Source organism: Girardinichthys multiradiatus, chromosome 4, assembly GCF_021462225.1.
Source record: "Girardinichthys multiradiatus isolate DD_20200921_A chromosome 4, DD_fGirMul_XY1, whole genome shotgun sequence".
Classification (NCBI taxonomy): domain Eukaryota; kingdom Metazoa; phylum Chordata; class Actinopteri; order Cyprinodontiformes; family Goodeidae; genus Girardinichthys; species Girardinichthys multiradiatus.
The window spans coordinates 2,019,541-2,033,881 of record NC_061797.1 but is presented as its reverse complement, the minus strand read 5'-3'; the positions used below and the strand labels follow the sequence as shown (position 1 = coordinate 2,033,881).

The 14,341-nt window shown below is 43.5% G+C and overlaps 1 protein-coding gene across 2 annotated transcripts in view; it reads left to right on the top strand.

Moving 5' to 3' along the window:
• Positions 1-12,829: 12,829 nt before the first annotated feature.
• The window catches only part of fah (fumarylacetoacetate hydrolase (fumarylacetoacetase)), an 81,522-nt gene continuing 80,010 nt past the window's right edge, over positions 12,830-14,341 (top strand). For both annotated transcript variants that reach the window (XM_047364150.1, XM_047364149.1), the window contains exons 1-3: positions 12,830-12,965; positions 13,307-13,417; positions 14,185-14,306. In XM_047364150.1, coding sequence (XP_047220106.1) covers positions 12,885-12,965; positions 13,307-13,417; positions 14,185-14,306 — 314 coding nt within the window. In that variant the 5' untranslated portion in view covers positions 12,830-12,884. The remainder of the gene's footprint in view (positions 12,966-13,306; positions 13,418-14,184; positions 14,307-14,341) is intronic.

Here is a 14,341-nt window from a genome sequence, read left to right as displayed (position 1 = left end):
TAGTGTGCAATGAATCTAAAATATATGAATGTTAAATTTTCATCATGACATTATGGAAAATAATGAACTTTATCACAATATGCTAATATTTTGAGAAGGACCTGTATATTACATTTCAAGTGGATCCGATGATGTATGAGTGAGATAGAGCACTTAAAATAAAGTGTTCCAGGGGGCGGCGTTGAACCAAATGGACCACACTAAGTGAGACACTACACTTCCTGTTCTCAGGGGGCGGGGCTTTGATGATGTCAGCATTTGACTATTGAATATTGTTCAGGGCCTCATGTGGATCAATCCCAGAAAGTTTTGTGTCTCTGTGACTTTCCTTGTAGGAAATATAACAATTTCGTGTTTCATGGGGAGAAGTTATATTTTGGGGCTTGTAGCAAAAAGCTTTGATAACTTGTAATTCCCAATTTCTTAAGACTATACTTGTTGATCTTGAGGTCTCTAAGTTGAAAGCTGTAGGATGAGTTTGCTCAGATTCAATGTGTGTAAACGAGAGAAAATGGCTTTTTTGATCCAAAATGGCCGACTTCCTGTGGGGTTCGGACAAGGGGCCAGATGTTAGGGGCCAGAGCTATAACAATTTCATTTTTTTTGGTGAGTCGTCAAACTTTGAGGCCAGGCTCTGCCCCCTCAGCATGCTCAAACATTCACAATTTTGATAACTTTAAATCCCCATCCCTTCTGAGCAAACTGACCACATTTCAAGCCGATCGATCAAAATCTCTTGGAGGAGTTCGATCAAATACAGAGGATATAAACGTCGAAAATTGGGTCAAAATCGAAATTTCAATCCAAGATGGTCAACTTCCTGTTTGTTGCAGGATGTGGGTGCAAGAGAGTTTTAGGTAGTTCTCGGGGAGTTGTACAAGTGTACCAAATTTCATAATTGTATGATAAAGTAAGGTCAATGCGGAGGCTTTTTTGAAAATTTCAGGGGGGCGCTGTTGAGCCATTTTTATTGTGACTTTTGCAAAACCCTTGAAATACGTAAATTTCACACACGACTGATGGCTCCGCCAAATTTTATGAGTTTTTGAATAAGTTAAAGCCGCTAAAAAGGCAATTCATTTGTCATGGAATAATAATAAACATTCACAATAGGCCTTCACAGCGCTTAGCTGCTCGGGCCTAATTAAAGCTGCAAGCAGCATTGAAGGCCCTCGCACCTGAGCACAACTCAGCCTGTGCAGCGACTGTGGAAGCCTGGCATCGCCGGCTGCACGCCACCTACGAGGCCGCCGTTCAATTCCAAATGTTGCCTCTAGGTGGCGCTGTGAGCGTCATGTCATAATCTTCACTCATGCAGAATTCTAGTCTGGCGAGAAGTATTCAAAATTTGGCGGAAATCTGACCTTCCAGATGGAAGCTGCACTCACTTGTTTATTAGTGGGTGGGCCTGAAATTATGTCATAAACTGACAATGGCAACATGTTCAGCATTGATCCCTGATGATGTATACTACATTTCAAGTGGATCCGATGATGTATGAGGGAGATATAGCCCTTGAAGTGTCCTAGGGGGCGCTGTTGATCCAAATTCCAATGTAATCCAATAGAGCTGTTTGGGGGCTGACATTAGATCAACCATATTTATTTTGGAGTGAATCGGACCATGCATGTGTAATTTAAAACCAAACGTATGGCTGTGGCGTGACATCAGAATTCGCCACGCCGCCATAGCCACACCCTCCAGCCAAACAAATCAGTTCTGGAGACTGTCTTAGACCATCATGTTATCTGTCACCTGGGACAGCTTTACATTAATTAAGTTGAAGGACACCAAATACGGACGATCAAAAGGAAAAATGACACTTCCTGTTCTCAGGGGGCGGGAATTTGAGGATGTCAGCATCTGATCAGTGAATAATGTTCAGGACCAGAGGCAGATCAATCTTAGAAGGTTTCAGATCTCTGCAACTTTCCATGTAGGAGCTACAGGGGTTGGACAATGAAACTGAAATACCTGGCTTTAGACCACAATAATTTATTAGTATGGTGCAGGGCCTCCTTTTGCGGCCAATACAGCATCAATTCGTCTTGGGAATGACATATACAAGTCCCGCACAGTGGTCAGAGGGATTTTAAGCCATTCTTCTTGCAGGATAGTGGCCAGGTCACTACGTGATACTGGTGGAGGAAAACGTTTCCTGACTCGCTCCTCCAAAACACCCCAAAGTGGCTCAATAATATTTAGATCTGGTGACTGTGCAGGCCATGGGAGATGTTCAACTTGACTTTCATGTTCATCAAACCAATCTTTCACCAGTCTTGCTGTGTGTATTGGTGCAACTCAAAATCCCAATTAGTCTCAGATCAGGAAACAATGTAAGATTAAAATCATCATGCCACATATACCCTCATTTTTAATTAGCATGAAACAGTCATTCATTCCACATAAACGGATAGACGAAACGAACATGGGTCACATAAAAGTTTGATGAAACTGTAAACACCAAAAAAATAAAATAAAATCTGTTCTCCACCACATATTGTGTCAGCAATGCCGTATTTGATCTAATCTTGTTTTAACTTAGGATCCTGTTTGAAAATAAGTGTGCACAACTTTAGAGAGTGAAACCACTTCGTTTCTCTTAATGATCTAAAATCTAAAAATAGTTTCGTATCGTTTTCCGGTGACTCGTCGATTATTTTGCCACCCAAACATGCTCCATGAACCTGTTGTTTTAAGTTTTTAAAGCATCTTTTTGGGAATGCTCTCTAATATACTGTTCCTCCCTGTTTCCCATGCTTGCTAAGCAGGGAACTCATTTAATCATGAAATCTCAATCATTCTTCCACTTCACAGATACACACTTTCATACGCTCTGGCCAACCAGGCGCTACAGCACCGTTTCCTGGTCCAAATGAGGGCTTATTTCTCTCAGACACTAACGCTTATTCACAGTAGAGCTTATTTAGTGAGCTAACGTCTGTTAGCCTAGCATCTAGCAGTCAAAGTCCATCAGTGTAATGTTTCCCCACCACTACTTCCGCTGGCTCACTGTTATCAACTCACACACATTCACACTGGCCAGTTGATGTTACACTTTTATATTTACACAGCTGTTTACTCAAAAATGGGAGCCAGCGGCTTTTTGACTTTTCTTAAGGAAAAATCAGGATCACTATCGAAACTCAAGATCCCCCCTTGGCGGTGCTTTGGAGCTCTTTAAGAGAGCCCAGGACCAGTTCAAACCTTAGCCAAGGATGCACATCTATCTCTGCATGTTTACTCACAAGGAAGAAAGCAGCTTTTAGGACTTGTAAGAAGCCCAAGGAGCTATCAAAACCTAATACTTCCCCTTGGCGGCGCTTTGCAGATCTTTAAGAGAGCCCAGGACCCGTTTAAACCTTAGCCGAGTATTTGTGCCTCACTTCAGGAGGTAGATTTATATTGCGTGCGAGGTAAAGCTATCTTCCCTCGCATGCAATAAAGAAACTCAAAACCTTCGTATCCGTAGACAATAATATTCTCAAAAGCCGGACCAATTCCTTCCCGGATTCACACCGATATAGTTAGCTAACTTTCCCACAGGTTTATATTCTTTCATTTTCTCAGAATCTCACTAAAAACGTTTCTGAACCATTTATTTGCCTCCAAGGGTACAAAAATGCAAATAACTCAGAACCTACAACACGGCCAAAGTGTTATTAGGAAAAAACACTGGAGATTTTTAAGAGGAATCTCCTAACCGTATAATGTGCGGCCACAGGCTGTGGTATCCAGTCCATTTGTGGCCCCTAGCCAGAGGATGAAGCACCTCCGGGGCATGGGCGGAAACACCAATTTGTCCGAGCTACCGCATCCTGTTGGCGGACAGACGCCTCGGATCTCCCCCGAATTCTTTTCCCCAGAAATGTCATCTCTGCTTACAATCACTTTCCCGTAAAAGGAATCACTGTCAAACTGTTTTATACTCTCAACACTTTTATTCTAAATAAGGCAGAGGAATGGTTACAGAGATCAGCGCTGAATGCTCCCGTACTTAACAAATAATCCTGAAAAGAAGGTCACCCATGGTTTTTATTTCTGGTACTCCTTGCAATGGATGTACACTACCTCAGTGTTTATCAGTAGACTATGTGTCACCATTCTGGTGTCTATCTGATAGAGTATGTAATAGCAGGTGTTGAACCCTGAATCTAAGTGTGGCTGCTGCAATCTAATCGCTCCTGTTACAGTATGTCCCACAATCAACCTGAGGATTATTATCCTATTCTAAGAAAAGTGAAAACAATAGCATTCATACTTTAGCATTCTGATCAGCTCATCTATAAGTAATAGTAAGCAAGGTTAGCCCTAACAGGTCCTTCCCCCTATTTTAAGGGTATCATTCGCTACGGGTGTGAATACAAGGTATCCTTATATGCTGATGATCTGTTATTATATATAACTAAACCTACACTTTATTCTGCTACCTCAGACATTTCAGAGAATTTTAGTACATTTTCAGGATATAAATTAAATATGTGGAAAAATTAGTGCTTTCCAATTAATAGTTTAGCTCGCCACTTTCAAATGGCAAATCTGCCTTTTAAAGTTAGAACGTTGGGATTTAAATATGCGGGTACAAATGTAAGTCCTTCTCTTTCTAGTCTTGCTTCTGCAAATTTCACTCCCATTGTGTCAAAGATCTCGGATGATTTTTGTAGATGGAGTGACCTCCCTCTTTCAATGATTGGTAAGATTAATGCTTTAAAAATTAATGTTCTACTTAAACTACTATTTCTATTTCAAACAATTAGTTTTGGCTAACATTTTTTAAAATTGCATCGATAAGATTATTAGTTCATTTATTTGGGGTGGGCAGCCTCCTAGGGGTCGCAGGTCTGTGTTGCAAAGGTGGTGGAGTTGCTTTGGTTAATTTTTCTTACTATTATCAAAAACTCCGTTACTGGTTAAATACTTGAGTATTTCCTTGGTGTAAGTTAGAACTCACATCTTGCAAAGGGCCTTGAAAGATAACCATCTGTTTCTTCCTTCACTCTCTGACCCAGCTTTCTCAATATGGTTTAATAGGAGCACAATACAGTTCAGATACTTGTATGTTGAGGGGATTATTGTACGTTTTTCCAATTTGTCATCCTGATTAGATCTACCTGTCTCACATTTGGCCCACTATTTCCAAATTAGAAATTTTGTGGCCAAATATCTTCCCAATTTTCCTTCTATCCCTCTGGAACAGCCTTGATAGTTCTTGTTATTCTGTGTCCCATCTCAAAGAGGTTTGATCTCCAAATATATATAGACATATAAAGATATAGATATATAGATATTATTTTTATTTTTCTCTCTGTATACCTCTATTTTATATTCACTGTTTTTTTCTTTTGGATATGAACGGCATGAGGTTATGAGTGGTGATTTAGATGAGACGGGAGTGGACAGGGGTGGGGGGTTGTTGTTCTTGATCTTGGTTTAGAACGAAAAAGTAAGGAATGGGCCAATTGTACTCGGCGATGCAAAGCATTATGTTGTTGCTTCCTTCAATAAAATTTATTTGAAAAAAAAAAGTCTTTTTAGGGCATGTTTCTTCCACATGCGGAATATTGCCAAAATTGCAGACATCCTGTCCAAGAGGACAGAAAAACTAGTTCACACATCTGTTATTTTAAGGAATGACTACTGTATCCCCTCCTTGAACCGCCACCTTAACGTGGTGGAGGGGTTTGAGTGCTCAAATGATCCTAGAGACTATGTTGTCTGGGGCCTAAATACCCCTGGTAGGGTCTCCCATGGCAAATAGGCTCTAGGTGATGGGTCAGACAAAGAGCGGTTCAAGAATCCCTCACGAGGACGAAAATATCGAGGCACGTGACGTCGCCAGGTATGGCGGAGCCGGGGTCCCACCCTGGAGCCAGGCCTGGGGTCGGGACTCGGTGGAGAGCACCTGGTGGCCGGGTTGCTCCTCGCGGGATCCGGCCGGGCCAAGCCCGAACGAGAGACGCGAGGCCATCCCCCAGTGGGCCCACCACCTGCAGGGGGAACCAGAGAGGGACCGGTGCAAAGAGGACTGGGTGGCGGACGAAGGTGGAGACCTCAGCGGCCCGATCCCCGGATGCTTAGGCTGGCTCTAGGGACGTGGAATGTCACCTAGCTGGGGGGGAAGGAGCCCAAGGTTGTGCCGGAGGTCGAGAGATATCGACTAGAAATAGTCGGGCTCTCCTCCACGCACAGCGTGGGCTCTGGAACCCATCTCCTTGAGAGGGGTTGGACTCTCTTCTACACTGGAGTGGCCCACAGGGAGAGGCGGCGGACTGGTGTGGGTTTGCTTGTTGCCCCCCAGCTCAGCCGTCTCGTGTTGGGGTTTACCCGAGTGGATGAGAGGGTCGTATCCCTGCGCCTTCGGGTTGGGGATAGGCCTCTGACTGTCATCTCGGCCTATGGGCCGAGCGGTAGTGCGGAGTACCCGGCCTTCTTGGTGTCCCTGTCGGGGGTGCTGGATAGTGCCCCTCCCGGGGACTCCATTATTCTGCTGGGGGACTTCAACGCCCACGTGGGAAACGACAGTGACACCTGGAGAGGTGTGATCGGGAGGAATGGCCTCCCCGATCTGAATCCGAGTGGTGTTTTGTTATTGGACTTCTGTGCTAGTCACGGATTGTCCATAATGAACACCATGTTCAAACATAAGGGTGTCCATCAGTGCACTTGGCACCAGGACACCCTAGGCAGGAGGTCGATGATCGACTTTGTTGTCGTATCATCAGACCTTCGGCCGCATGTTTTGGACACTCCTCAATCCTGCCATCACGCATTCCATGGTGGAAACAGAGGCTGGGGACTCGGGGTTGGACTCTTTCATCACCCAGGCTGAAGTCACCGAGGTGGTTAAAAAGCTCCGTGGTGGCAAGGCTTCGGGGGTGGATGAGATCCGCCCTGAGTACCTCAAATCTCTGCATGTTGTTGGGCTGTCATGGTTGACACGCCTCTTCAACATTGCGTGGCGGTTGGGACAGTGCCTCGGGACTGGCAGACTGGGGTGGTGGTCCGCCTTCATAAGAAGGCAGACTGGGGTGGTGGTCCCCCTTCATAAGAAGGAGGACCGGAGGGTGTGTTCCAACTACAGGGGGATCACACTCCTCAGCCTCCCTGGTAAGGACTACGCGAGGGTATTGGAGAGGAGACTCCGACCAATAGTCGAACCTCGGCTTCAGGAGGAGCAGTGTGGTTTTCGTCCCGGCTGTGGAACACTGGACCAGCTTTATACCCTCTACAGGGTGCTCGAGGGTTCATGGGAGTTTGCCCAACCGGTTCACATGTGTTTTGTGGACCTGGAGAAGGCATTCAACTGTGTCCCTCATGATGGCCTGTCCCCCACAGGCCATCATGAGGGACACAGTGCTCCAGGAGTATGGAATCGGGGGCCCTTTATTAGGGGCCATCTGGTCCCTGTACAAGCGGAGAAGGAGTTTGGTTCGCATTGCCGGCACTAAGTGCCTGTTCCCGGTGCATGTTGGACTCCGGCAGGGCTGCCCTTTGTCACTGGTCCTGTTCATAACTTTTATGGACAGGATTTCTAGATGCAGCCAAGGGCCGAGGGGGTCTGGTTTGGGGACCAGTGGATTTCGTCTCTTCTTTTTGCAGATGATGTGGTCCTGCTGGCCCCCTCTAGCCAAGACCTACAGCATGCGCTGTGGCGGTTCGCAACTGAGTGTGAAGCGGCTGGGATGAAGATCAGCTCCTCCAAGTCCGCGGCCATGGTACTTGACCAGAAAAGGGTGGCTTGTCCTCTTCAGGTTAGAGGGGAGTTCCTGCCTCAAGTGGAGGAGTTTAAGTATATCGGGGTCTTGTTCACAAGTGGGGGAAAAATGGAGTGGGAGATCGACAGACGGATCGGTGTGGCTGCCGCAGTAATGGGGGCCCTGTCCCGGTCTGTTGTGGTGAAGAGATAGCTGAGCCGAAAAGCAAAGCTCTCAATTTACTGGTCAGTCTACGTTCCTACCCTCACCTATGGCCATGAACTTTGGGTCATGACCGAAAGAACGAGATCCCGGATACAAGCAGCTGAAATGAGCTTCCTCCGTAGGGTGGCCGGGCACTCCCTTAGAGATAGGGTGAGGAGCTCGGCCATCCGGGAGGGGCTCGGAGTAGAGCCGCTGCTCCTCCACATCGAGAGGAGCCAGTTGAGGTGGCTTGGACATCTATAACGGATGCCTCCTCGGGAGGTGTTCCAGGCATGTACCACCGGGAGGAGGCCCAGGGGACGGCCCAAGACACGCTTGAGGGACTATGTCTCTCGGCTGGCCTGGGAACGCCTTGGGCTCCACCCGGAGGAGCTGGAGGAGGTGTCTGGGGACAGGGACATCTGGGCGTCTCTTCTGAGTCTGCTGCCCCCGCGACCCGGTCCCAGATAAGCGGAAGACGACGAGTACGAGTACGACTACTGTATCTCCTTACTGTCAGGAAATTTAAAAAACTCCGTTAAAGGCTGTCACAGTGTGTCTCTTGATTCTGTATTTGTTTGCGTTTTAGTTAGGTGGTTGCTGTCCAGTATGATTAGTCTTTGAGTTCCCATTCTTGTGTCTTATTTTCTAGGTTATGTTCAGTTTTATTGTATGTGATTTTGATTCTGTAATTAGTTACGTTTAGTCAGGTGTTTTTTCTGTTACTGTTTGGTTAGTCCTTAATTCCTCGTTTCTGGGTTCTGTTTCCTAGGTTCTCTTCTGTTGACTGTGTTTGTATTATTATTATTAGATCTGTTCCCCTGTGTTCTGGTCCCTGGGTGTGTTTACAATTTTGTTCTTCGTCTAGCTCATCCATGTCCTCATTTGTCCCTATCTGGTTCACCTGCTCTCTCTGCTTCCCTGCCTCCTTGTCTCACCTGTTCCCTGTTCCTCTGATTACCGGCCCTATTGTTTCATGTCCACCTTTGTCTGTATTTAAGTTTGCCTTCGTCCTTTGTTCCACGCTGTGTCGTTATGTCTTTTCATGTCATTTTGTCACGTCTTCTACGTCTCGTTGGAGCCCTTGGATTTACCCCTTATTTGGATCCAGTTTTCAATGCCTGTATCTGGACAGTTTTGTTGCCCTGCACTTGCCTGCAAGTAAGCTGACATTTGAAAATTAAAGAAGGAGTTTTTGATCCCACTCTGCTTCCTCCGTGCTTGTCTGCCTTTGGTCCATCACACAAAAATACAGCATTATGACAAATGCAATTGAAAGCCTTCACCTGAATAAATCTTTCATTTATTTTTAATATAAAAGGAAAACGACATCATTCACCCAACTGGAAAGTTTATGTAAAATATCTTTCAGGATTTTAGAACATTTTTAATTTAGATTTTACAGGCTATCCATCCATCCATCCATCCATCACCATACTTGTGACCCATTTATCCTTGCAGGGGTACGGAGATTATTTCTGGACTGTAGGAAGAAGCCAAAAGTACTTGGAGAGAACCTTTTGTGAGGCTAATACAGAAAATATTAATTTGGGGTTGTGGAAATTTAAATCCCCAGCACAATATTGTTCTAACACAGCAATCCTTAATATATTCATTTTTTTGCACATATGTTTATTCAACACAATTCTGTTTATTATCCATTTGAAGTGGAGGAGAATGAAACACGATACATGGATTTGTTCCCTACTGGGATAGCAAAATTTAAAATGCTTTTGTCCTTCTGAGGTGACGATCGGTCTGACTTGACAATGGCTTCCACCTTCCTTCCTGCTCCGTCCTGCCTTTTCAAGCTAAAGGGGGAATGTTTATCAAAGAGGAGCCGAGACGCCTACAAGATAATTAATTCAATTTCTCACCTCTGCTCTTCCTGGAGGGGGGGCTGCACTGGGATTTTACAATTCTGATATAAGTAGGTGTTTCTTCTTTGTCTGGTCAGAACGGTTTCGGCTCAGCTCAGTAACACATCTGTTGCTGGAAACCTGTCTCCCTTACAAGACTACATGAATAAAGCTGAATGGCTATCATCATTCTCTTTCTTTAGAAAATGCAATTTTTGTTCAACACTACCCATTCACATTCCTTTACAAACAGCTTGTTGTCATTTAACAGAACCAGTATGGAGCCCCTTCATGCTCTACAGCTGCTTTACACAGTTGTGTTTTCAGTAAATATCAGGCTAATTTTGCAGGGAAAACTGAGCAACTAAATGCCATTCACTTGTTCATCAGTTACCAGTGAAGGAGTGTTAGGAATAACCTTTATTAATATGACTCATAGCTGTTTTTCCCATTTACACCATAGTAATATAAAATAAAAGTTCTAATGTTTCCCTTTTGTTAGAATAGGATAAGAATGCTCATCGACACACATTACAAGGATAAATGGCCCAAGGGTTGTCATGAATGACCTGAGGCTGGGGCACCGGGTTTGATAGTGGAGCAGCCGGTATAACTGGTTTGATTAGAAAGCCACAGCACAATTAGATTAAGGATGGACACCCGCTACTACACAACCTAGCAGATAAACACCACAATGGTGACACATAGTCTCCTGATAATCACAGAGGGGGGGCACATCCATTGCATTGGAGTGGCAGATTTAAAACTACATGTGACCTTCTGTCGGGGCTCCCCGTCATCCTCTAACAGACTGCGACGGTCCGAGACGGGAGCCTCAGCACTGATCTTTGTAATCATTCCTCTGCCTAAATTTAGATTAAAGAAGTTAGAAGCCGTATGAGAGTTGTTCATTTAAGATTTTTAGATAGAGATGTGTGATTGCTTCTGAGGACCAAGGACCGGAGGAGCTCCGAGGCGTCTGATGGCCAACAGGGTGCGGTAGCTCGGACAGGGAGCACCTACTTTAGACTTAGGCATGAAAGTCGGCCTGCTACTAGAACGCCAGCTAAGCTGCGGGGGATTGTAAGGAAATAAAACATTAAATGAATGTGAAATATTTATTTCTATTTTTTTTGTTGATTGTGATAAGATTGATGAGATGTCTGCAAAATCCATTTTATATATTTGCTTCTTCCATACTGGGTCACAGGGGAGCTGGTGCCTATCTCCAGCGGTTTGCGGGCAAGAGAAGGGTTACACCCTGGACAGGTAGCCAGTCTATCACAGGGCAACATACAAACAACCATGCACACACCCATTAACAACTAAGGGCAATTTAGAGAGACCAATTAACCTAACAGTCATGTTTTTGGACTGTGGGAGAAAGCCAGAGAACCCCCACATGCACGGGGAGAAGATGCAAACTCCATGTAGAAAGACCTCTGGCCGGGGGATTGAACCGAGGAATTGTTGCTGCAAGGGAACAGTGCTACCAACTGCACCACCGTGAAACCCATGAGATGTCTGCCAAATAATTCTGTAAATTAGATTTTTGACTGCCTTTCCACACAGGATGTCTCAAGGAGGATAGCATGGTCATCATGACAGTCATTAATTTGTACTTGTGCTCGTGAGTCCTCTCTAATAGGGGTAATGTTATTGAGAACAAAAAAGACAAGACCATCTGTCTTCCAGCAAGTACCCAAAGAATTTATCTGTAATTAGAGTGAGTACATTTAAGTCTGTTAAATAGGACAAGAAGCTATAATATTTGCACAAAGCTTTAGGTTCTTTACTACAAGCACATCAGTAAATATGTAGTCTGCATCACATATGCTCTGCACAGTGCTGAGAATGCGAGAATTTAAGTATATTGTGTTGTTGGTTGTAGTTAAATATACATGTACAATGTAAAAAGATTCCCACTGATTTTCTTGAGGAGCACTGATGAGGATGTGAGCCGTCTACTTAGCTGTCTTTCTGGAAGAGTTTTCCAAATTCAATGTTTATTAACTCAGAGCCCTCTCATAGCATGCTTTCTGGACTACCAGGTATTCCTAGGTATACTCTGTCTCTGCCCCCTAGAGATAACGTTTGATGTAAAACCTATAGAGATCAAATTAAGTACTTCCATTACAGCTGAATTAGTAAAAGGTTACAGAAGGGCAGTTTTATGCTGATCATGTAGGCAAATGCTGTGATCTTCATGTCCATTTATCTGATAAAAATCCAGTCTCTGGGCATGAATCAAAATACTTAGATTGGATGAGTGCATGTGCGTTATCTATGCAGCAGCCAGTCTCATGTTCAGATTTTCCTTCATTCATTAACTTTAGTTACTTGATCTGCTCCATCTGAGGTAACAACCTCATTCAAAAAAAAAAAAAAATCCAGTCTGTTTTCTCAACTTAGAAACAAAACAACAGAACTTGGTAATTAAGTATCTTGTTAGTTGGTTAAAGAATGGCCCACATCACATATCTTAAAAACAATCAGACAATTCAGAAAGGCACACGACTACATCCAAACACCTCCCATGTAAGTGTTAATATTTTTAAAGAAAACACTGAATGCTAATGTAGAGCAGTTGTATCAGTGACACTTTAAAACTAGGCTGACTTATTTTCTTTCTAAAAATATCCTGTTATCTCTGACATCTGCTGTTGTATATACATTTCCACACAAAAAGCCAGTCTTGCTTTTATCATTTCATTTAGACTAGTTTACTTTACTTGAGGCATATTTTTCTGTCAAGTAAATTCTGTGTATTGTTCACACATTACAGCTTTCATAATTTCCCACTATTCAACACATTCTTACTCCTTTACCTACACCTAAGTCCCTTTTGCTGTGTTTTTTCCCCCTTGCTGACAATAGAAACAGGGCTCCTGTGCTCAGTTTCAATCGGGTGAGGATGTTCACTTGATTTAATGTTTTGCTTAATCATTTCAGGATTGTTGTGAATTAACCAAGAGGTCTGGAGCAGGGCGGGTACTGTAGGTGATGTGTGATTGGCTGCATTGTGGGAGGAGGATCCATCCAAAGTTACTCATCTGGAAGCACTTAACACTGCTCATTCTTTCAGATAGTTCGAGAAACTCAGTGGCACAGCAGACACAAGGAAAAGATGTCCTTCATAAGTGTAGATGCTGCTTCTGACTTCTCCTACCAGAATCTTCCATATGGGGTGTTCTCCACATCTGACAATGTAAGTGCAGTTTGTGTCAACTAAACTTTTCAAACAGTTTTCAGAGAAAGCCAAAAATTGAAGGGGCAGCAGAACACAGTAACTCAACAGTTACTGCACACAAGCAGCAGTAAAAATCTGTTTCTTTGCTCTTGTTTTTTAACAAGCCAGCCTTAGCAATGCAGCATAGCTGTCATTTTTAAGATATCTAAAAAAATAGTTGTTAGATTCGCAAGTAGGTCACAACAGAAACCATAGTAATGAAAAGAAGATATCTAAATGCATTTCATAATATTGGCACACAAATGTTTAGTCTGAAATTGTTAAAGTTGTTCATGTTTTTAATGTATTCCATTCACCAGCCCAGACATCGTATTGGTGTTGCAATTGGGGACCAAATCCTTGACCTCAGCGTGATAAGGTCTTTGTTTGTAGGACCTGTAATGTCCAAACACCAGGATGCCTTTGACCAGGTAAGGTTCATTATTTGTAGACTTGTTTCTAGATCTTGAGAACTTTAGCAGCAATCTTCAAACACATGATAAAACTGTGACCCTTTCCAGCAACTTCACTATATGACTACATCTTAAATTTCACCTACAGTTTCTATACAACCAAGTTTTTTTTTTTTTTTTTTAGAATTTTTCCAGCACTAGAGGCCTTTATTTTTGATAGCAGGCAGACATGAAGGAGGGGCAAAGAGAGGGGGGGGCATTCGGCAAAGGTCACCAGGTCCGGGACTCGAACCCAAGACGGCTGGTTCGAGGACTATAGCTTCTATATGTGGTTGTGCGCTAACCCCTACACCACCAGCACTGTGCCCTACAACCAATGTTTCTGAAGTTGTAATATTTTTGTGGAACAAACATTGAACAGTTTCTGTGTAATTTGAAAAACATTTATTATTTGGTTCTTCCAGATTTTTTTATATGTATTTTTGTTACTGCTAAGTACTTTTTTCATCTTGTAAAGCAATTTTCTTGTGGCTGAATTGTGCTATAAAAGTAATGTTGCTATGCCTTCCAGTTTACGTTAGTTTTATAATGGGGCTAAAGAAGACAGTTATTTAGAACTAGTAATTGCATTGCGAACTTAATACTCCTACCAGCAGAATTCATTCAAACTTAATACTGTTAAAATTGGGCAAAGATGCAAACATTTTCATTTGAGATTGTTCTGGTTAATCCATTGCATTTTAGAAATTGATTCTTGATATTTTACCATTTGCTCTCTTTTTAAGTCCACACTAAATGCATTCATGGCTCTTGGTTATGAAGCCTGGAATGAGGCCCGGAGGACGCTGCAAAAGTTGCTGTCAGCCAGTGAAAGGACTCTGAGAGATAATGTGAGCCTTCGGAGCAGGTCAGTCTGGATAGAATCTATAGATGCTCATATAC